General features: G+C 46.5%; 1 protein-coding gene across 2 annotated transcripts; it reads left to right on the top strand.

Annotated features, from left to right (window-relative positions):
* Window positions 1-315: 315 nt before the first annotated feature.
* Zbtb5 (zinc finger and BTB domain containing 5) lies at window positions 316-22835 on the top strand. Of its 2 annotated transcripts, XM_057790986.1 has the most exons (3): window positions 316-411; window positions 1624-1680; window positions 18705-22835. In XM_057790986.1, exon 3 carries the CDS (start codon window positions 18709-18711, stop codon window positions 20719-20721), a length of 2013 nt encoding a protein of 670 aa, XP_057646969.1. In that variant the 5' UTR covers window positions 316-411; window positions 1624-1680; window positions 18705-18708; the 3' UTR covers window positions 20722-22835. The 2 variants fall into 2 exon arrangements, with proteins under 2 accessions (XP_057646969.1, XP_057646970.1); XM_057790987.1 differs by lacking the exon at window positions 1624-1680.
* Window positions 22836-23278: the final 443 nt, after the last annotated feature.

Genomic DNA, 23278 nt, shown 5'->3' on the forward strand with positions numbered 1-23278 from the left:
GTTGTAAGGCAAACCGTGATTGGTCAGAGCGCTCACGGATGCTTTGGTAGTAAACACAGCCCCGTTCCTGGAGCCTCGGATTGGTCAGACTTTTCAGACGCCGCTCCTTGCCGTGGCACCGCCCTCCCTCCTCCTGATTGGCCACGGACGGGATATGAGGGCGGGGCTATGTACACCTCACATCCGTTTACTGTTGGCCGCCGTCGGGTTCGCAAAGAACCGCGCGAACCGGCAGAAGGAGCCGGGAGCGAGAGGCGGGGCGGGCTCGGGGGCGGGGCGGGGCGGGGCGGGCGGAAGTCACTGCCGGGGAAGCCAGGCTGGACCTTCCCGCCTCCTGCCTCAGGGTCGGTCCGAGCGGAGGAGGGTCACCGCCTCCTCCTGCGCGGAGAAGGGGGGCGGAGCCCGACTCAGGTGAGGCGACCCTAGCAGCTAGAGTGGCCTCGGCTCGCGGGCGCGCGGCGCGCTCACGTGCAGGCGGTTGAGCCTCGGGAGCGCGCCGAGGCTGGGGGAACGCGCAGACACGTCCCGGTGCCGCTGGTCCACCCTGTCTTGCTGCTGAGGGGTATTGTTACCCTTCTCCTCGGCCTCGGAGGGCCAAGCGGGTGGGAGCCGTAATCTTGTGCGCAGGCGTCCCCCGTGTCCCGACGCCCGGCTGTCTGTGCGGGGTGGGGCAGGGGCTGGTGTCCTGCGGATCTCCCGCTGGAGATGGAGCCTCCCGGGATGCTGCGGGAACAGGTTCCCGATCTGCATCCTGGCGGGATGAGCCGAGGAGCGGCTGCCCTGCGGGATGGAGGCGAGTAGCTCTCTCGCCCCTGTCCTGGGTCCTTCTGAACGAGGAGGTTTGGTTTCATCAGAGCAAGGCCACAGCGGTCTGGATTCGAGATCCCACGGCCGACTACAGGGGTGGAGTCAGCGTTTAGGAATGCCCTAACTTGTTAGACAAAAGTGTTTAGTAGGCATTTATTGAATGCCCACTTCTTCCAGGCTTCGTGCGAGGAGTTGTGAGATGCGGTGGTAAGAGACAGTCGTCCCATCTTCCCTCCCTGGGGACCGACGACTTTGCACATAAACAACAGTAGAAATAAATAAGGCAGTGTGTTAAGGGGGCTTGGAGTTTAGGGTTTTTTGTTTGTTTGTTTTGTTTTCCTAAAGTGCCACTCACTATGGTGAGTCTCTGTCCTAGCTTAGTGGAGGATACTGTAGGAGCCACATTTTGGTTCTTTAATTTGGAGGAAATTTTTAGGTTAAAGACTCAGCAAGGTCCTGCCCTTAAGTTAATAAAACAAAGTCGTCACTTTCAAGGCTTGAAACAAACATCTTTCCACAGTGCATTCTTGTACTGTTGCGTTGCAGTAGGACGTTAAGCAAATTCTGTGCCTTAAGCATTCGTGATCTGTCTTTGTATGAGATGTTGTTCTTTAGATTATTTTAAAAGGTGGACCGGGCACTTCACTGTTTACCAGAGATTTTTGTTTTCATTGCCAAAAAGTCTTGTGGTTGGCAGTAAACTAAAGTTGGGGAGAGGGAGAGGACAGATGGACCAAGGAGAGAGACTTTAGAGAAAAGCCCCTAAACTAAAGGAAGGCCTTCTGCTGCTCGTTTTAACCCTTGTGGAAATCTCAGCAAGCTTGGGAAGACAGACAGACCTGGCCCCCTGACGCAGACTTGGTGACCTGCCAGGTAAGGTTAACAGATTAAGGCGCATTCTGGGTTTTTGGGTTTTGCTAACTAAATGAACCAAGACTTTTCCAGCAGTTTGCTTTGTGAAGATTTGCTTTTTTTTCTCCCTAAAGATTGTGTGAAAAACAAAACCAAAATAACCTTCTGTCATTTGGGGGTGCTGGCCATTTTTATTCTGGGTAATTAATGTGTCTCTACTCGAATTTTGCTGAATTGATGAGTATTGAGATTTGGGGGAAAGCATTTTATAGGTGGGGCATTTTCCAAATTTTAGGGGCCGGTGTGTTCAGAAGGGACTGTTTGAGACTATCCAAGTGAAGGATTTAAAAAATTGAGTAGCAAAATGAATGTGTTTCAGTATTTAAAGCTCTTAGCATTGATTTTATTAGAGACTTAAAAACACCCTATAGTCATCTAATTAGTCTTATGTCGGAGACCAGCTTCGACAAGGATGCCACTTACCAGAGTAGGGGCATGAGGATTAGAAAAATAAGTAAAGAGAAGCAAGTGAAAATAATAAAAAGAAACGGGATAGCATCAGGAGGGCGGTCCAATGAATACTGAAATTGCCCGGGTTTAGTTTCCATTTGCTTAAATATCCCGACCCCAAAGTAGGAGTAAGATTAAAAACTGCATTAGCATGATACAAGGAATGAGCCGACCAGTTGAGGGGTTGTGGGATACCTTCTTAGTTAAACATTCTGTTGCCAAAACAAGACAAAACATTAGACCAAAACATTCTCCCTAGGTGGAATCCATAGTTATCTCCCTAAGGGAGTAGGAGCCTAGTTGGATGGATCCTTAGACTTTTGTTTGAGGTAGAAACAGATCTACTTCTTAATTCCTGAAATACCAGGTCTGGATATTAACCATACCTGTTATTTGAACTGTTAACAATAACCTTGAGGGAACAGAAGTTCCAACTTTCTGACCTTTAGTCAGGTAGAATGAACCCATACCTATGAGCCCTGTCGGTCTCATTAAATAAAATCCCGGAGTCAGATATTAGGGGATGAAAGCTGAAAGACAGGCAGACCAAGCAGCCACAGTCACTTCTTACCTCGAAGAAATCTCAGACCAAATGGTGGTTCCTGTTCTATGAATTCTCAGACTGAATGGGGGAGAGATCCTGTCTCCATCTGCCTTACATTGCTGTCTTCACTTCTTGATGTTGGGATCAAAGGCGTGAGCCACCAGCCCCTGGCTCTGTTTCTCTTTTTAGAATAAGTCAGTCTCTGGTGGCCTTGAACTTCTGATCTCCCTGCCCCCCCCCCCCCCCCCCAGTGCTGGGATTAAAGGTGTGTGCCACCACTGCCTGGCCTCTCTGGTTGACTAGGGGCTAGCTCTGCCCTCTGATCTCAGACCACAAACAGAATGTCACACAGCAGTGAGGCTGACAAAAGGTCTCTGAGACTGACTGAATCTTGAGTCTGCCTCCAGTTCTCCTAAGAAAGGGGGGAAATGAATCTAAAATAGAGATTCCATGTCAGCTTTCAACTCAGCTAACTCAACTAACACTTCAGAATGTAAATTCACTGTAAATATGTTTTCCCTCTGTCAATTTGGAGCACATGATTTGTCTCCTAGTGTCTTTGCTCTTTATTAAATAGGGGTGCTGTCTGCTGGAGGCTGACCTCCTCAGTGTAGCCGGTGAGATGGACTGTAACTATACTGCTCCTTTTGTCTGTCTGAAGTGAACTTCTCACATGCTCAAGACCAGAAACCCTTGGTCTTCACAGCTTCCTGGGGTGCCTTTGATTTTCTTTATTATCATTCTGAGAACTGGAGGCTGCCTGTTCTTCCAGAGGACCAGAGTTGGGTCTCAGCACTTACATGGCAGCTCACATTTGTCTGTAACTGCAGTCCCAAGGGTCCAGTGCCCTCTTCTGGCCTCCTCATGCTCACGGTGCGCAGACATGCTTGTAGGCAAACACCCACACATATCAAATAATAAGGGGATTTCTTTCAGAAGCTTTTGCCTTGGCCTATACAGATTAGGAATTATGTTGGAGCACTGGATTTGTGGTACACAGAAGAGACGGTAGGTTCTTAGTGTCCAAGCTTATTTATCTGTAGATAATTTCCCCTTTGATCTCCTAATACATTTGAATATGTTTTGGTTCCAGTAGTTCCTCGACTCTAAAACTAGCTTTTTAAAAAATAATTTATTTTTACTTTATGTGCATTGATGTTTTGCTTACGTGTATGTCTGTATGAAGGTGTTGGATCCCCTGGAACTGAACTTACAGGCAGTTGTGAGCTGCCATGCGGGTGCTGGGAACTGAACGTGGGTCCTCTGAAAGAGCAGCTTGTGCTCTTAACCACTGAGCCACCTCTCCAGCCCTAAAACTAGTTTTATTACATTTTACTTTCTTTGAAGATAAAATAATATGAGTAAGCTCGTTACAGCTTAGTTGATAATGTTTAGTCAAGTATGGTGGTCTACATCTTCAATTTCAGCCCTCTGGACACTGGGGCAGGAGACCTTGTCTCAAAAAACAAAGAAAAAAAATCAACAGCTTTCTTTCTTTTCTTGTGTTACACAAAGTAATGCAGTTTATAACCACTGACGTTGTAGACTTACTAAATATGAGGCAGCTAAAACGCCTGCCCTGAATCAGTTCATTGTAATTAGTGAATTTTACAAATTTGCCTTTGTGCTCGCGAGGAACTTGTTACTAAGAAGAGCTTATTAGGAGTGGGGTTCTCTCTTATATAAATGGAAATTAACAAACTGTTTGCTTTACAAACTTTAATGAGTGATTAAATGGTGGTGTGCTTTTTGGAAATTATACATGATAATCTATTGCTTTCTTATACTCAATGGGTTTACAAATCCTTTATAGTCAGCTTCTTAAATTTAAAATGATTAGAGTGAATTGCTTCCTGTTTTTCCTGTATATGATATTGTTAACATGGTATAATTGATTTTTCAGTACATCTTAATTATTCAGTCATAATTTACAATCAACTCAACCATTTGTAGCCCTGTTTTAGTCTCTACTCTGGGGAGATGGTGGAAGCCAAAGCCTGCTCTTTCCTCCCCCATAAAGGGTACACACACTCACACAAACCCTCAACACATGTAGTACAGCTGCATACATTGTATTCTGTATCAAACAGATGGGCAGAAGCATCTCTGAGTGGTCAAGTTCTAAACACTAACTTTCAGAAGTGACTCACACTGCTTTGAAAGTAAATTCAATATAAGAAATTAACTCCTTTTGCTCCTCTATTTTGCCTGCTGGTAAGGGACTATTAACAGAGCTTTAGGGCAAATGTCCTCTAGGAGTCCCATTGGGCTAATCTCAGCCACCTGGCTCAACATGCCAATCAAAGACAGCACTGGTGAAGGTTGGACAGCAGTTTTAGCCAGTGTGATCACATTGGGTGGGGCACGCAGGTTCAGTAATCTCAAGTCTGTCTGTGTCAGCTTTGTTGGAAAGGGAAGCAGGCTGAGACAAAAGGTTTGCAAGGCCTATAGAGCTGATAGGTCATCCTGGTCAGGTCAGTGGCCCCATTCCCATCTTGGGGTAATTTGTTCCCATCTGGGGCTGATTTCATCATGGGGATAACTTTTTCTGCCAGGTTAGCATTGATGGGGTTAGTTCTTCATCCCCGTCCTAAAGATGATTTTTTCATCTGTTGTATTCCTAGAATCCAAGGTAACTGCAGAACAAAAAGGTAGAGGGGACAAAAGGAAGAGAGGGACAGAGATTGGGCTGTTCGTCAGTACTATGGATATCAAAGTCCCTGATGCTTAGGCATTGCTTTCTTCTTAAGAACCCTCCCCCGCTTAAGAAATAAAATTCCAGACAGATCTTGTAGTGGTGTACACTTTTAATCCCATACTTGGACTACAGGTGGGTCTGAGTTAAAGGTCAGCTTGGTCTACAGAGTGAGGTCAGGACTACACAGAGAAACCCCATCTCAAAAAACAAAACAGAATTTCTTCCTTTACTTTTATTTCTTTATTTTGAGACAAGGTAACTCTGGGTGGCCTGAGCTTGCTGTGCAGATCAGGTTGGTCTTGACCTTGTTGCTAATCTTGTTGTGCCTTCTGCCTGGTAACTCCTAGAATCGTAGGTGTATGCCATAGTGCTCAGTAATGCACGATTAATAAAAACTCAGAGAAATATGGGTTCAGCCTAAAGGTCAGAAAAGCAAAACACCAGCCATTCTGAAATGGCAATCCTACCTCCAAGAATGTAAGGATGAGACTAAGATTTAGAGCTGTTTTCTCCCGTTTTATAATCCTCTCTCGGACTGGGATTAAAGGCATGCACCGCTAGCATTAAAGACATGCACTGCCGGTTTCTATGGCAACTAGTGTGACTACTGGGGTATTAAAGATGTGTGTTACCACTGCCTGGTCTGTAAGGCTGACCAGTGGAACTGTTTTCCTCTCTGATCTTCAGACGAGCTTTATTTATTACAATACAAATGAAATGCTACTACAGCCCGGCAAGAAGTAATTCTCTGTTAGGAATAAAATGCAGCGAAAGCTATTTGTGTGTACGTGTGTGCACTGTTGTGCAGCTGTGGAGGCCAGACGACAGCTTTCAGGGGTCTGTTCTCTCCTCCCCTTTACGTGGGTTCCAGGAATTGAACCCCGATTGTCCAGTTTGCACATGAAGCGCTTTTACCTGCAGATCTGTCTTGCCTCCCTTCTTTCCCCCTTTGAGGTAGGATCACATGTAGTCCAGGTTGGCCTCGTGTATTAGAGAATGACCTTAAACTTTTTTAAAAATATATTTTATTTATTATATATACAGTGTTCTGCCTGCACACTAGAAGAGGGTACCTCCAGATCTCATAGATGGTTGTGAGCCACCATGTGGGTGCTGGGACTTAAACTCAGATCCTCTGGAAGAGCAGTCAGTGCTCTTAACCTCTGAGCCATCTGTCCAGTCCTGACCTTAAACTTCTTATCTTCCTACCTCCGTTTGCTGAGTGCTGTGATTATGTGTTCCTCACTGGATTAACTTTACTTTTGATTATTTTTAACCTTTATTTTTATTTTTGCTTTATGTGTATGGTGATTTTGCCTGCTTGTTTGTCTGTGTATTATATTGGAGTAATACCTAAGGAGGGAAGAAGTTAGATCCTCTGGGGTTAGATTTACAGGTGATTGTGAGCTACCACGTGGAATCTAACCCAGTTCCTCTGGAAGAGCAGCAAGTGCTGGTAACCACTGAGCCGTTTCTCCACCCCCTACTTCTTCTTAGTAGCAGTATTTTAGAATTTTTATTTTATGTGTGTGACCGTTTTGCTTATACTTATGTCTATGTACCGCATGTGTGAGGAGCCCAGAAGAAGGTATTAGGTCCCCCGAAATTTGAGTTACAGACAGTTTTGAGCCATCATATAGGTACTAGAAATTGAACCTTTATTCTTATTTTTTAAGGTAGCATACTTGTATCTGACTGTACAAATGAATCCAAGGCCTGTCTTCATGGTTGGTGCTGTGAGAAATTGGAGGTAGCCTTGTGTTTCCCACATTCCACCTGTTATACTGCTTCCCACTCGGTAAAACGCTCAGTTATGTGTCTCCGTTCCACTAATCACCTGAGTTAGCACCCCACCATGTAAATCTGTGTCATGCAGCATTTTACCTTGAACACGGTAAGCACTAAAAACAGTAGGTGGTACTAGGGCGATAGCTCCGTTGGTAAAGTGCTCGCCATGCAAGTATGGGGATTGAGGGTGCTCCCCAGAACTCACATCAAAAATAAAAGCTAATATAGTAGCACATGGCTATAGCCCAGCACTGGCCTCCACACACGTGAACTCACTTGAACATGCAAACACAGAGAACATTAGACGGGTAGGTTTCTATGGCAGATGTGTATGTGGCTCCAGATGCTGTAGGGCTGTGTCACCCTCCACGACATGGCTCTGTGCTGCTTTCCTGGGCTCCTGGTGCAGCTGTCAAGGTACGTCAGGTAGGCAGCCACCTTTGCCCTCCCTCATCTAGAGCTGCCATTGCCCATCTTACTCTGGGATAAGAAACACTCACATTTCATATAAAGCTGAGGACTGAGGGACTTTCCAGTTTGGAAATCTTTCACACGTAGGCTTTGGCCTTTATTTGGCATGTTTGGAGACATTTTCTGTCTCTATTTTGACTGGTTTTAGAGTTAGTTGTTGACCTCAGAAAACTGATTATGGAGTAGTTATGCTGTTCTGTCTCATTTAGATACAGCCAGATTTCATTCAAAGTAATTGGTTATCATACTACTTATTAGTCACTATGGAGCTGCAAGGAACAGCTCCTGTTCTCAGTAAACTGCTTTAGGAGGAAGAAATTTGAGGTTGTGCTAGGATTCTAACTAGGGGGCAGATGACATTCTTTCACTCAAGCTCAGGTACAGTTTCAGGTTGGTTTACCCCAAGGACTCCGGAAAACAAGGTGGCAAAGCCATGATAACGGCTTTGGCATGGGCTGCCTTCTCAGCCGCACTCACACTCACCTTCAGTTGGTGATGGGCTCTGACGAGAGCTGGAGAGATGCCGTCATGCTGGCAGGTCTAGTTCCAGGCCCACCAGAGGCAGCCGTCCCTGCTTCTGCTCTGCCGTCCAGCATGGCTCCGCTGGGCCCGACTAGGAGCCAGGTCCAGTGTCTAGTTGTCTGACCAGTGCTCACTGTACAAACCTAGTGAACTGAAGTCCATCCCTGGAACCCACCCGTGGAGGGAGGGTACTGCCCTGGGAGTTGTCCTCTCTGCTCTGCACAGGTTCACGCAGGAGGGATGACTCTCACACACTGATGATGTTATAATAAGTTAAATAAATTTTTAAAAAGACCTGTACACTGCTCGAGTGGAACCTCTTTGGTTTTCTTCTCTGAAATGCATTTTCTCCTCTACCTTCTCTATAAAACTGGAGGAAGGCGTTCTTTAGTGCTCTGTTCCTGACAGGATTTTTCCCCCAGCTTTAAGTAAATGTTAAGAATTCCTTAGAAGCTTAAGATTCGTCCTGTGCACAGCCTCGCCTGTCAGGCAAGCAGGAAATCACCTGATATGGTGGTGGATAATATTTGAATATGGGTGTGCTCTTCTTTATGAATTAAGTATGTTATTGAAAAGCTTGTGAGTATGCCACCATACAAATCAAATAGCTGTAATGTATTACTAGCTGGCTTATTCCCCTAAGATATGAGCAGGTGTTTTATTGGACTAAATAGAACATTATTAAGGAAGCCAGTAGTTGTAAATGTATTACTAGCTGGCTTGTTCTCCTAAGATACAAGCAGGTGTTTTATTGGACTAAATAGAACATTATTAAGGAAGCCAATCTATAGAGAAAACGGCCTGTTTTTGAGTATTCGTGCTAATGTATGGTGTTATTACATTTTCTTTATTATATTTAGTTTTGACATTACTAAAAATCTGTTTCTGCAGATAGTAAGTGTACTGTACACTGCACTGTGGGTCAGAGGCACCAAGTGATAGATTGCTGTACCTCCAGCCATATAAATCCAGATCAATCCTATTCTGAAGTCTTTCACAACACGAGCCTTTCCCGCTTCCTTCGGAGGTTTAGACAGGCTGCTCGCATGTAAAACACTATCTTCCAAGGGTGAGCTCTCAACCTTATTTTTATTTATGTGCGTGCATGTGCATTCCTGGTGAGGCCCAGAGAAGGCTTCGGATCCCCTGGAGCTAGAGTTGCAGGTGGTTTGGAGCTGCCCAGTGTGTGGCCAGGAGTGAAACTAATGCTGCTGTAAGAACAGCATCTCGCCGGGCGGTGGTGACGCACACCTTTAACCCCAGCACTCGGGAGGCAGAGGCAGGTGGATTTCTGTGAGTTCGAGGCCAGCCTGGTCTACAAGAGCTAGTTCTAGGAAAGGTTCCAAAGCTACAACAGAGAAACCCTGTCTTGAAAAACAAAGAAACAGAAACAAAAAAAGGGAAGAACAGTGTCTCTTCAGCCCCTTACAGCTTTTTAGATGACCTCAGATTCTGTCAGAGTTACCTAATACTTTTGAGCAACAATGATCTTGAGTTCCAGTTTTCTTCTATCACAACACAGAATAGTAAATTTTATATCTTATGAACTAAGTGAAATTTAAGAATATCTTTTTTATCCCAAAAGTTTTGGTCATCCTATTATTGAGCTGGTATGAACTCACAGGCCTTGCTATTGAGGTCAGGCTAGTGTGACTCACTTTGTAGCCTATACTGGCGTCAAACTTGGAGTCCATTTGTCTCGTCTTCCTGAGTGTAGAGATTATAGATGTGCTCCATTGTGCCTGACTCCAAAAAGGGTTTTTAAATATTTATTTCTTTCTATTTTATATGTATGGTTCTTTTGCCTGTGTGTACATCTGCATACCATGTGTGTGCCTGGTTCCTAGGGAAGCCAGAAGAGGACGTTGGATCACTGGACCTGGAGTTACAGATGGTTCTTAGCTGCCATGTGTATGCTGGGAATGAAATCGAGTCTTATGGAAGAACAGCTAGTGATCTTAACTGCTGAGCCATCTCTCTACAGCCCCCCTCCCAAGCTGTTTTGGGATTATTGATACTTGGATTATTCTGAGGGATGTAATTTGAACCTCTTTTTTTTTTTACTTCATGGCAAAGATCCAGCATTGGCCCGGTGCTGTAGTGTGGTTGAATAGAAAAGAGTGGGAGTTTCTCCTCAAGATTCTGACATTTTAAAAAGTAAGCAGATTTTCCTCACAGCTGCTGCCTGTTGAAGAAGGCACTGAATAGAATTCTTTTGTTATAAGTCCGAGTTGAAGCCAGGCATGGTGATGCACACCTCTAATCCCAGCACTGAGGAGGCAGAGGCAGGCAGATCTCTGTGAGTCTGAGGCCAGCCTGGTCTACAGAGTAAGTTCCAGGATCAGCCAAGGCTGTTACATAGAGAAACCCTGTCTCAAAACAATCAAACAAAAAGTTTAGGTTGAAATACAGTTTAGTCGAGAAGTAGTAGTTACTTCCTGTAGAGTTGCTGAAGATTAGGAGTGATGTAAATAAGAAGTACTTAGGGCTGGGGAGATGGCTGTGTGGGTAAAGTGCTTGCCGAGCAAGCATGAGGACCTGAGTTCAGATCCCCAGGCCCACCTGAGGCTGGAGGCAGTAGTGTGTGTACAAACCCAGCACTCCTATGGCAAGGTGGGATGTGAGGTGACAGGAGAATCCCAGCTGGCACATGGATGGGAATGAGACCCTGTGACAGAAGGTGAGGACCAGTACTCAAATTTGCTCTGAGCTCCGCATGTGGTGTGTGCCCCCATTCACAGGAACACATAGATTTTTAAGAAAAATAGCACAATTATTGGCAAGTGTGCAAGGACAGGGCTTGAGAATAATCACTACTGCAGGTCCCTCCGTTAGTCATTCTGGAGACTGTCCCAAAATTGCTGGCTCTGTTCTCTGCAGTAAGAGAGAAAGCAAGTAGCTTTTCTCTGATAGGGTTCAGGTTTACCCCTTCTTGTTGCTTATTTATCCCAGCCGCCCAGCTAGCTTACACCTGAAATAACCACACATAAATTGTATTAATTAAATCGCTGCTTGGGCCGGGCGGTGGTGGCGCACGCCTTTAATCCCAGCACTCGGGAGGCAGAGGCAGGCGGATCTCTGTGAGTTCGAGGCCAGCCTGGTCTAGAAGAGCTAGTTCCAGGACAGAAAATCAAAAAAAAAAAAACCCAAAAAACAAAAAACAAAACTCACTGCTTAACCCATTAGTTCTAGCCTCTTATTGGCTAACTGTCACATCTTGATTTAGCCCATTTCTATTAACCTATGTATTGTGACATGGCTGTGGCTTACCTGGAAAGATTCGGCACGTCTGTCTCTGGTGGCTCCATGGTTTCTCTCTGACTCTTCTTCCTCCCAGCATTCAGTTCTGTTTTCTCCACCTGCCTAAGTTCTGCCCTATCAACTAGGCCAAGGCAGTTTCTTTATTCATTAACCAATGAAAGTAACACACAAACAGAAGGAACTTCTTTCTACACCACCTTCTCTTAGTTCTTTTTTTTTTTTTTATTTATTATGTATACAATATTCTGTCTGTGTGTATGCCTGAAGGCCAGAAGAGGGCGCCAGACCTCTTTACAGATGGTTGTGAGCCACCATGTGGTTGCTGGGAATTGAACTCAGGACCTTTGGAAGAGCAGGCAATGCTCTTAACCGCTGAGCCATCTCTCCAGCCCCCTTCTCTTAGTTCTTAATGAAACTTTTGTATCAGTTTACTCTGGAAGGCAGGGGCTCCCTATCTGTGCTCAGTAATTGCACTGTTAGGTTAGGTTAGTTGTATTTTTTTGATATTTTAAGAAAGAGTCTCACTATGTAGTCTTCGCTAGCCTACGTAGCTAGGTCATAGCTGTGAAATAAAATACCAGTAATCCCTGTTCTATCCCTTTTCTGCCAAATTCTATCTATCTATCTATCTATCTATCTATCTATCTATCTATCTATCTATCTATTTGTTATGTATACAATAGTCTATCTGTGTGTATGCCTGCAGGTCAGAAGAGGGCACCAGACAGATGGTTGTGAGCCACCATGTGGTTGCTGGGAATTGAACGCAGGACCTTTGGAAGAGCAGGCAATGCTCTTAACCACTGAACCATCTCTCCAGCCCCTTCTGCCAAATTCTTACTCTTCAGAGGAAACCATTTTCAGGTGTTTATGTTGCCTGCCACTATTGATGTCTGAACATCATTTCAGTATTTTTTAATTAATTAATTTATTTATATTTTGTTTTTTGAGACAGGGTTTCTCTATGGCTTTGGAGCCTGTCCTGGAACTAGCTCTGTAGACCAGGCTGGTCTCGAACTCAGAGATCCGCCTGCCTCTGCCTCCCAAGTGCTGGGATTAAAGGCATGAGCCACCATCGCCCAGCTATCATTTCAGTATTTTTGAGATAAGCTAACAGTTGGCATTCCTAAGGGGAGGACCCTTATCACAGCTGGCATCCTTCTGGGGAGGATCTTTATCACAGCACTTCTTTGCCTCTCTCTGTCCCACTGTCTCAGACATGGCTGGTGTTCATATTATTATGACTACAGAATTCTGTCCACAGCTGTGCAGCACTGTGTACTACTGGGTAGCTGCCTTCTCCCCAGAACACTGCCTCATTTAAAAAAATTTTAAAATGCTTGTATTTTCTTTTTGTAAAAGACTTTATTTTTATTTTTAACTTTATGCACACGTGTGTGTGTGTGTGTGTGTGTGTGTGTGCGCCTTAGGTGGTCAGAAAGGGTGTCAGGCAGTTGTGAGCTATTCCATGTGGGTGCTGGAAATGAATTTGTGTCCTCTGGAAGAAGAGCAAATGTCGACCGCCTTGGCGGGTCACTCTGTCTAGGTCTGTAACCCTCCTGGCAGCCAGTTATTCCAGGGTCACGGAGAGGTACCACCTGAAAGACATGGGCTGGTGAGAGGAAGGAGGCTAGGCAGATTTGTCGAAGCCTCCGTTTATTAGAGTCATGGTTGCAGCTTATATAGCCCCTGGATGAGGAGCTTGGGGGGCTGGGGCACGGGATCTTGCCACGTGGTCCACGTCGGTCACGTAGGCCAAGAGATCACGATGGGTCAGGTGACGGTTCCTCTGCCAGGAGTTCACGAGTTGACACACCTAGTTCTCTAGATAGAGTGTGAGGCGGGTTCCGCTAACAGCTAGCTCTCTATTGACAGTTAATTTGGGTGTGGGATAGGCTTTGTCAATAAAACAATTCTCAATACAATTGGGAAGTGGAGCCCTCTGCAAACTTCTCAGGGCAATGATCCTTATAATTTTTTGGGGGTGGGGAATGGCTCCTGACAAATACTCTTAGTACTGAGCCAGCTCTCCAGTCCCCACCTGTACCTTGTTTTCAATGATGTGAAACTGCTCAATTCTTGACATTCAGCCATATAGAGCAATCCATTCCTTTTACTCCCTTGGGAAGAATACTTCAACTTAACTGCTCCAGACTGAACAACCTAGCTTGCCGTATTGATGTTCTCTGTTTTCAGACTTCTCTTTGTCTGCTGTTGTGTTTGTTTCCCAAATTTGTAGTGTCAGAGCATGGGATCTGGCAGTCTCAACCAGCTAGGTTCTGTCACTTGCCCCAATAAGCCAATTAAAGAGAATAGTAATAGTGAGAAGCAGAGAAAGGAGCTGTGTTCACCATGGCCACACTGGGGAGAACAAATAAAGAGGCCCAAGACCTTCCAAATCCATGCTAGGGTTACTGCACAAGGTTAACTTTAAACAGAGGGTGAGCGGAATCCATGCCTACGCCGCCCCTGGTCTGAGTGTAGGTGTGCTCATTATTGGCCCATCCTTCTTCCTTCCCCCAGCATGAGAGTTCTTGGGAAATTTAATTCTCGGAGTCTGCGGTTGCAGTAGTCTGGCAGGTGCCTCGCTAAAACGTCTTCTCTCCTGCTAGGGTATTACAGTGACTCTAAGTTTCCTATAGTGCTCCTTTGTTGTTTGTTTGTTCTCTTGCTTACTTAAGTGCATCCTTTAGTAATTTCCTGAGACAAGAAATGTAGATGACCTTTGTGTTCTTGCTTCTCTGAAAATGCTTTAGTTTGCCATCATAATTGTGTAACAGTTTAGGAGTTGTATAGTGATATTTTGTTTGTCTAACAAATAAAGCTTGCCTGAAGATCAGAGTGCAAACCTAAGCCACCAGTTAGCCATAGAAGCCTGGCGGTGGTGGCACACACCTTTAATCCCAGCACTTGGTAGGCAGAGACGGGTGAATCTTTGAGTTCGAGGCCAGCCTGGTCTATAGGGCAAGTTCCTGGACGGGTTCTATAGCTACAGAGAAACCCTGTCTTAAAACACTGGGAGGAGAGGAGGGAGGGAAAAAAAATCAAACGTAGTGATATTTTGCTTGTAATCTAACAAATAAAGCTTGCCTGAAGATCAGAGTGCAGAGCTAAGCCTCTAGTTAGCCAGAGAGCCCAGGCGGTAGTGGTGCACACCTTTAATCCCAGCACTCGGGAAACAGAGGCAGATGGATCTCTGTGAGTTCAAAGCCACCCTAGGCTACACCAGATGGATCTGTCTTAAAGAGAATCAGAGTTCACACACAAGTGATCCCAGCACTTGAGATCATGTGCCTTTAATCCCAGCACTAGGGAGGTGGAGACAGGAATATAAGGTGGGAGGAGACAGGAGCTCATTGCAGTCTTGAAGCATTCTGAGGATTTGTGGAGACAGGATCTTGCCCCCTTTTCCATCTGAGGATTTTGTCGAGGTAAGAACTTCGGTGGCTGGCTGCTCTGCTGCTCTGATCTTTCAGCTTTTACCCCTAATATCTGACTTCAGACTTTTATTCTTAAGACCAGTTAGAATTCATGCTACAGATGGAATTCTCTGTTGGAAATAATTTTTCTGAAGCACTTTGAAAGAATAATACCCTTCAGTATTTCTTTGAAAGAGTCTAGCGCTAATGTTATTCCTAATGTTTTGTGAACTGCCACTACTACCCCGTCACTAGCTCCTAAACTGACTTTTTTTTTTTTAATTTAAGGTTTTATACCATTGACTACTTGTGTGTTTGTGCATGTGTAGCCCAGAGGACAACTACAGTTTCCATTTCTCTCCGCGCTGGTTCAGATCCCAAACCTTGGTAGCGAGTGCCTTACCTACTGAGCAGTCCCGCCTGCCCCTGGATGATTTCCTCAAGCATTTCCCTCTTCTGTCTTCGAGTTTCTGAAGTGGCATTAGGCTTCATGAACTACTCCCCTTTTCTTTGTTCAGTTCTGCTTTCCTTTCTCTTACTTTGAGGTTTGCTCAGTGATTTTCTTCCACCTCTATTTGTACAGTTTTTGCCATTTTTAAATTCCCAGTACTTTTTTCTTTCTCTCTGTACACCTGCTTGTCCCCTTTGTCTCCTCACCTCCCTTTCCCTCTCCTTTCTCTCCCGTCACCTACAGACTTGCTTTGAACTTTCAGTATTCCTGTTTCAGCTTCCCCAGTGCTGGGATTAAAATCCTGTGCCACCATAGACATATGCTTTCTTGTTTCCAGAACATTCCTCCTTATTAATATTTTTTTTTTAAAAAAAAAGGTGTTGGGTGTGGGTAGAAGCTGGAGAGATGGCTTAGTGGTTAAGAGCACTGGCTGCTCTTGTAGAGGACCCACGTTCAGTTCCCAGCCCCCATATGGAGGCTCATAACCATCTGTAGTTCCATGCCCTCCATCGCCTCCTCTGGCCTCCACAGGCACCAGGCATGCATGTGTCACACAGAAACCATGTGCAGCAAACACCATACACATAAGATAACAATAACCCAATCATTAAAGAAACAAAGCCGGGCAGTGGTGACGCATATTGTTGATCCCTCCCAACACTTGAAGGCAGAGGCAGGCAAATCTCCGAGTTTGAGGCCAGCCTGGTCTACAGAGCAAGTTCTAGGATGGCAATGACTACACAGAAACCCTGTAACTTTATTGTAAAAAAATAAAAACAAAAGATATTCTTATTTCGTGGATGTGCTATCTTATCTGAGGCTATTAATTAAAGGTTTTTTTTAACCTCAGTTCCGCCCATATCATTTCCGTTTGTTCCAGATGTTTCCCTGTGCTCTTCTGTCTGTTATGTTGCTGCCACCATCATATTATTCCATTATGCGTGTATGAGTATTTTATCTGCATGTATGTCTGTGTACCAGGTATGCCAGGTATACGTGGAGTCCAGAAAAGGGCATCAGATCCCCCGTAGCTACAGACAGCTGGGAGCTGCCACATGGGATCAACCCTGTGTCCTCCGAAGAGCAGCCAGTGCTGACCAGTGAGCCATCTCTCCAGCCCTGGTGCTCTGTATTGTGTGCTTGAGTTCCATTCTCTCAGGCCGTGTGCTCTTCCTTCATAGTCACTGTAGGAGTGACGCCTACTGTGGCAGCTGAGTGGATGGGTTGGCCTTGAAGATGAATGTATTTTGCTTGGACTCGAGTTTTTTAGTGGGCTTTTCGGTTATCCTATAATGTAAAAACAGCAGTCTCCTTGGGAAGTATGGGCCTGGCTGCTTGTTTTCTAGTCTCGGAACAGGTGGAGGTGGAGTGCTGGAGGTGAGGGACTGTGCAGACTTAAAGCTTCAGCTTCCCGTGAAATTGTCCATCCCCCACCAGGGGCTCTCAGTAGAGCTCCCCAGTCCAGGGAGGGCTCTTCCCCAGCAGACCTTCAGCACTCCCTTCCCCACCGGCAGAGGCAGGGCCTGTGCTTGTCCCTGCTGCCGCTGCTTCCTCCTAGCAGTACCTAGATTGTCTGTCATTGGTCTGTTCTTGCTGAGTTTAGTTCTGTCTTACTGGCTCTTTCATCTCTAGTAATGGACGTGCTAGGCCTTATGTGTACATGTCCTGTCCTGGGCTTAGCGATTAATTCATTTAAACCCTTGTCCTAGGAGCCAGAAGTTTCTCCACTGAGAAGAAAAATAGCCTGTCCTGCTTTAGCTATAGAGCCGCAGGAGGGGCACAGAAGTGCCCCCATTGGCATCATCAACCTTGTTTAACCACAGGGAGGGCACGTCTCTGCTCTGGTCTGAGGTGGAGACTTGGAATAGATGGGCAGCTACAAAGTTCCTAGAAAATGTAGTCATTTCTTAAATGGAAATAAGCAAGTTCTTATTTCAAATAATTCCAGGAAGTATGCAGATGTTTACCGGGTCCAGACTCAGCATTAAAAGGCACAGGGCCCTTCTTTTTCCCTTCTTACTCGCTTTATTGAAAACTTTCAAATATGTGAAAGTACGCACTCTTCCTGTTTTAGCTGTATTTCCATCTCTTTTAAAAAGAAATCGTAGCACACGCCACCCAAAGGGAAGATTAAATTTATCAAACACAAGCAACATTGTAAGCAGTCATTTTGGTTAGTTTTGTAGGTGCCCTGTACACAGTTCCTGAAAACATTTGGTTTAAGCCTATTCATGGCCTCTCTTTTTTTTCTGTTTTTTTTAAAAGTACAGTCTATTAGGCTTTCTTGCATTGTAATGTATTACTGTAAAACATCTTATTAAGCATGTAATCCATGCACTTATAGCAAATTTGTGAGTTTTGCCACTGTGACCATAATTGAACTTGGTTAACATTTTTGTCACATGCACTGGGATCCCAGTCCCAGCCTCAGGTCAGTACTAGTCACCGTATGTTTTCTTTTGCTGTGCCCTGATTTTTCTTTTTTCTTTTCTTGATTTTATTTCACGTGTATGAGTGTTTGCCTCCACATATCTGTGTACCCACATGTGCAATATCCCCAAAGGCCAAAAGAGGTCATCAAATTCCCCTGGAACTGGAGTTACAGTGGCTGCGAACCGCCATGTGGGTGCTGGGAAGTGAACTGGGGCCTTAGGAAGAGCAGTCAGTGCTCTTAGCTGCTGAGACATCTCTCCAGCCCTGGCTTTTATACCTTTGCTACCACAACCCTCCGGACAACAGTACCTGTAGTGTTGATGTCAGGCTGCAGGAAGCGGTGTGGGAGCGAGTGCCCATGTGCCACCCTCTGTATGCCAGAGTTCCTCTCTGCTGCTGATTTGCCCTTTCACAAGGTTGCTAAGGCTGCTAGAATTTCTTGGCATTTGCTGTTCTAGGAAATGCGGAATGCTAACAAATTTCAGTGAGGCAAATAAGCCTCTTCCCATATACTGGGCTTTTCCAACAGACCCTCAGTGTCCTAAGCAAGTTAACAGGAAGGGCTAAGGGATCTCGTGTATGTACTTGGATCTGGAGCTTGAGCTGAACTGACTTTTGCTCCTTAGTTGACAAGTTCTCACATGTAAGCCCATTATTAGACATCACAAGCTTTCAAAGCTCCAAATGTGGTCAGCATGCTTTAAAATTGCCTTAAATCACATTTTTATTTATTCTGTGTGTGTGTGCATATGTGCATGTCGCCTGCTGTGTGTTTAGCAGTAGATCACGGCTTTTAGGAGTTGCTTCTCTGGGACCCAGTGTGTCAGCAGGAACGTTGCCTGGCTGGGCCGTCTTGCCAGCCCCACACTGCTCTTACTGCAGTCTGTATACTGGCTCTGCGTTAAGCTCCGTTAGGAATTAACACTTTTTTCCTTGTGTTTCCTATAGGACAATGGATTTTCCTGGTCACTTTGAGCAGATTTTTCAGCAGTTGAACTACCAGAGACTTCATGGCCAGCTCTGTGACTGTGTCATTGTAGTGGGGAACAGGCATTTCAAAGCCCACCGCTCCGTGCTGGCAGCATGCAGCACGCATTTCCGAGCTCTGTTCTCTGTGGCAGAGGGAGATCAAACCATGAACATGATCCAGCTCGATAGTGAGGTGGTGACAGCAGAGGCCTTTGCTGCGCTGATTGACATGATGTACACCTCCACCCTCATGCTAGGGGAGAGCAACGTTATGGATGTCTTATTGGCAGCCTCTCACCTGCATCTGAACTCAGTTGTTAAGGCATGTAAACATTACCTGACAACAAGGACGCTGCCCATGTCTCCCCCCAGCGAGCGTGTTCAGGAGCAGAGTGCTCGCATGCAGCGCTCTTTCATGCTGCAGCAGCTGGGACTGAGCATTGTGAGCTCAGCCCTCAGCTCCAGCCAGAGTGGCGAGGAGCCTCCAGCCCCCATGAGCTCATCCATGCGCAGCAACCTGGACCAGCGGACACCCTTCCCCATGAGACGCCTTCACAAGCGCAAGCAGTCTGTAGAGGAGCGGGCCCGGCAGCGCCTGCGCTCCTCCATGGATGAGTCTGCCATTTCAGATGTTACTCCAGAGAGCGGGCCTTCGGGCGTTCATTCCCGGGAGGAGTTCTTTTCGCCAGACTCTCTGAAAATTGTGGACAATCCTAAACCTGATGGGATGGCGGACAACCAGGAAGACAGTGCTATGCTGTTTGATCGGCCTTTTGGTGCCCAAGAAGATGCCCAGGTGCCCAGCCAGTCAGATGGCAGTGGTGGCAACATGGCCTCTCGTGCAACTCAGGTTGAAACTAGTTTTGAACAAGAATCTGTAGCCGAGAAAGGCAGTTTCCAGTGTGAAAACCCCGAGGTCGGCCTCGGGGAGAAGGAGCACATGAGAGTGGTGGTCAAGTCCGAGCCCCTGAGCTCTCCCGAGCCGCAGGACGAAGTGAGCGACGTGACCTCCCAGGCAGAGGGCAGCGAGTCTGTGGAAGTGGAAGGTGTGGTGGTCAGTGCCGAGAAGATAGACCTCAGCCCTGAAAGCAGTGACCGGAGCTTTTCGGATCCCCAGTCCAGTACGGACAGGGTTGGGGACATCCACATCTTAGAAGTCACAAATAATCTAGAACATAAGACCTCTTTCAGCATTTCAAATTTTCTCAACAAAAGCAGGGGGAGTAACTTTAGCTCAGGTCAGAGCACTGATGACAACATCCCAAATACCACCAGTGACTGCCGGCTGGAGGGGGAGGCCCCTTACTTGTTGAGTCCAGAGGCCGGGCCTGCAGGTGGGCCTTCCTCGGCCCCGGGTTCCCATGTGGAGAACCCATTCAGTGAGCCCGCAGACTCCCATTTTGTCAGGCCTATGCAGGAGGTGATGGGCCTGCCATGTGTGCAGACCTCAGGCTACCAAGGAGAACAATTTGGGATGGACTTTTCCAGGTCTGGCTTGGGGCTCCACACTTCCTTCTCCAGGGGAATGATGGGTTCCTCAAGAGGAGGAGGCAGTAACTTTCCATACTACCGACGCATAGCTCCCAAAATGCCGGTCGTAACTTCTGTCCGGAGCTCACAGATCCCTGAAAACCCCGCCAGTTCCCAGCTGATGATAAACGGGGCCACTTCATTTGAAAACGGCCACCCTTCCCAGCCTGGCCCTCCGCAGCTGACCAGGGCCTCTGCGGACGTCTTGTCGAAGTGCAAGAAGGCTTTATCAGAGCACAATGTCTTGGTGGTGGAGGGGGCTCGCAAGTACGCCTGCAAAATCTGCTGTAAAACTTTTCTGACTTTGACAGACTGCAAGAAGCACATCCGAGTTCACACGGGTGAAAAGCCGTACGCCTGCCTCAAGTGTGGCAAGCGGTTCAGTCAGTCCAGCCACCTGTACAAACACTCGAAGACCACCTGCCTGCGCTGGCAGAGCAGCAACCTCCCCAGCACGCTGCTCTAACCATCTCTGCTCATGAGGCTACACGGGCCAGGTCTGGACCGAAATTAAAGTCGCTGTTGGCAGGCCGCTAATGCCACTGGATGAGAGGCCTCAGCTGGCCGGTGGCTCTTTGAATTTCAGCCAGTAGGAAGCAGAGACCTGTTCGGTGTCACGCTTACACGGCAGCACTTCTGAGGGAGGTGTGCACCAGGGAGAGCGACTGGAACCAAGTCCTTGCTTAGGGTTAAGGAGTGCAGTTTGTTACTGATGGTTTGTCACTGATGTTAAGAGTGTCACGTTTAGAAATGGAAGCGGTTGAAAAACATTTTAACACTATTTTAAAGCCCTGTGAAGCATTTAATTAAACTTCCTACACCCTCTGATGGGAATATCCCATCCCTGTACAGCAGTGCAAAACATACTTACGTGTAACCAGGTAACTCGGTGCTGTCTGAAAAGAAAGGGACCCTGGAGAACAAGGTTGTCTGCCACAAATGCTTTAAAGTGGATCCTGAGCTAGTCCTAGGCCTCAGAAAGGACTGGATTTTTTTTATCTGAGTTGCAGTGCCGACACTGCCCTCTGATGGTGCTGCCTGGTCCAGGGAACACACCCTTGGACTAACAGGTGTATATACTTTTGAATCATCTCTGTGGAATAGGTGTTTTTATTTTATTTTTTCCGATTTTCAAAACAAAATTGTAAGTGGAGTGTGTACTTGTAGGGGTGATGGTGGGTTTTGTGTGTGCTGTGTTAGCAGTGTTCTCAACGACGTACTTCTGATGCCGTAGTTCTGTTTGAAGTCAGCAAGAAGCTAGTGTCTCTTGTCCTTCTGGTAATATGGAGTCCTGTTTTGTGGGGTTCATGGTACATATGCCTTTCACTCCATCCAGTCTGGCTGGCCCCGCCACCTGAGATCAGCTACTCTGCTTTGTTAGTTCTCACTCCCAAGCCCCACAGAACCTCTCTCTGGGCAGGACCAGCTGAACTAACCACAGCAACCACGGTTCTATGACCTCGGCTGTCATGGGGTCGCGCCTTTAACGGTCAGCGTCTAGTTATTAGAACCCTAATCATGGTAGTGTTCACGGCTTAGTCTTTCCCAGGCTTTGGAAGAGTTAGGCAGCCACAGCATAGAACTCACCAGAAACATCCAAGGCTCTTAGGCATTCGGTTCTTTGTCTGGGATCTCTGTGTCCTCCCTCTGCCTTGCCGGCAGGGCTGCTGCTCCCGGTGTGCACCTTGGGAACAGCACAGGGCCACACATATCTGTAGCTCGTTCAGTTCATTCGTGGACAAGAATTCTTATTCTTTGATACATCTTTCTTCAGAGACACCAAACCATTGTGCATAATTCAGAGAGATTCAGTTCTTAAGAGCAGAAAGCTCCACATTTCTGTATTTTCTAAGCAACGAGTGTGCGCCTCCTCTTTAAGCTAGTGTGACCATGAGTCTGTGGGTAGACCTGTAATGTTGAGAGGTCATACCATCTGAACTGAGTCCCAGGGAGGAAAGCCCCTGTAGAAACCTGGGCCCTCCTTCTAAGCAGGTGTGTGGGAAAGAGACCATTGGAGGCAATGGCGTCCCTTGAGAGACTGCTGTGGAGGTGGGTCTCTATAGCCACCATCATAATGTAGGGACCAGTGGAAGTCGTGGGTCAGCATGGAGAACCAGAGATGCCCTGCTGGGCGAGGAGCCAGTGTCACAGGCAGAGAGTGGCAGTCATCCCTCCTATCTTAAGGATGTGGTGCTTGGAGCCTACCCCTCACCTCAGCTTGGATATAAATGGACTTTGCTTTGGGGCCCGCCTCTCCACTGCTGGATGGACCTGGAATCTCATCTACCTCGTAGTCAGTCTCTACGTGTGAGAAGCAAGCTTGCAGGCCAGTGTCCTCCAACACGCTGTAGCATTTAAAGACTTCCAAAGGGCCCTGGGAAGCTAGACCCAGGGTTGCTGTGACCTGGAGTTCTGCTGGGATTCTAACCGGTACTGGGGACCTGACTTTTGATTTTTTTAGCCTTAATTATAGCCCGGCATAATCATGTACAATCTTCTGGAGATGGCATCAAGTGTAGAGCACCCTGTTGGTGCTAATGCTGGTCAAAGCAGATTTTGAAATAAAGTATTTGCCATATTCATGCCTCTAAATATGTGTTCTCCTCTACTTAGGTTAAAGTCGAAATAAAACAGGGAAGTGCTTCTTCTCCACTGGCCCCGCTGCTGGGTGGGCTTCGAATCAGGGAGCCTATGCTGCCATCCAGCAGTTACTCCTGCTTTCCCCCTCCCCTGCACCTGCCTGTGCCATGGCTATATGGGAGGTTTTGCCATGGCTTTGCTTGTGGCCTGGCCTTGGGGAGGAGTGAAGGGTAATTTAATAGGGGCTTCTACCTAGAGTGCAGAGGGAACAACAGGTAGATATGGGCCCAGATCTTGAAACTGGGGATCCTTCTGCCTTCACTATGGTTGACAAACAGTGCTGAACTCACCACCTCCTTTCCTGCAGCTTTCTCCTCTGCTGTCTGCTCTTTCACCGTGGTACAGGTATTGGGTTCAGGTGCTGTTTCTCTGGTTCTCCTTGT

This window comes from Chionomys nivalis, chromosome 16 (assembly GCF_950005125.1).
Source record: "Chionomys nivalis chromosome 16, mChiNiv1.1, whole genome shotgun sequence".
NCBI lineage: Eukaryota > Metazoa > Chordata > Mammalia > Rodentia > Cricetidae > Chionomys > Chionomys nivalis.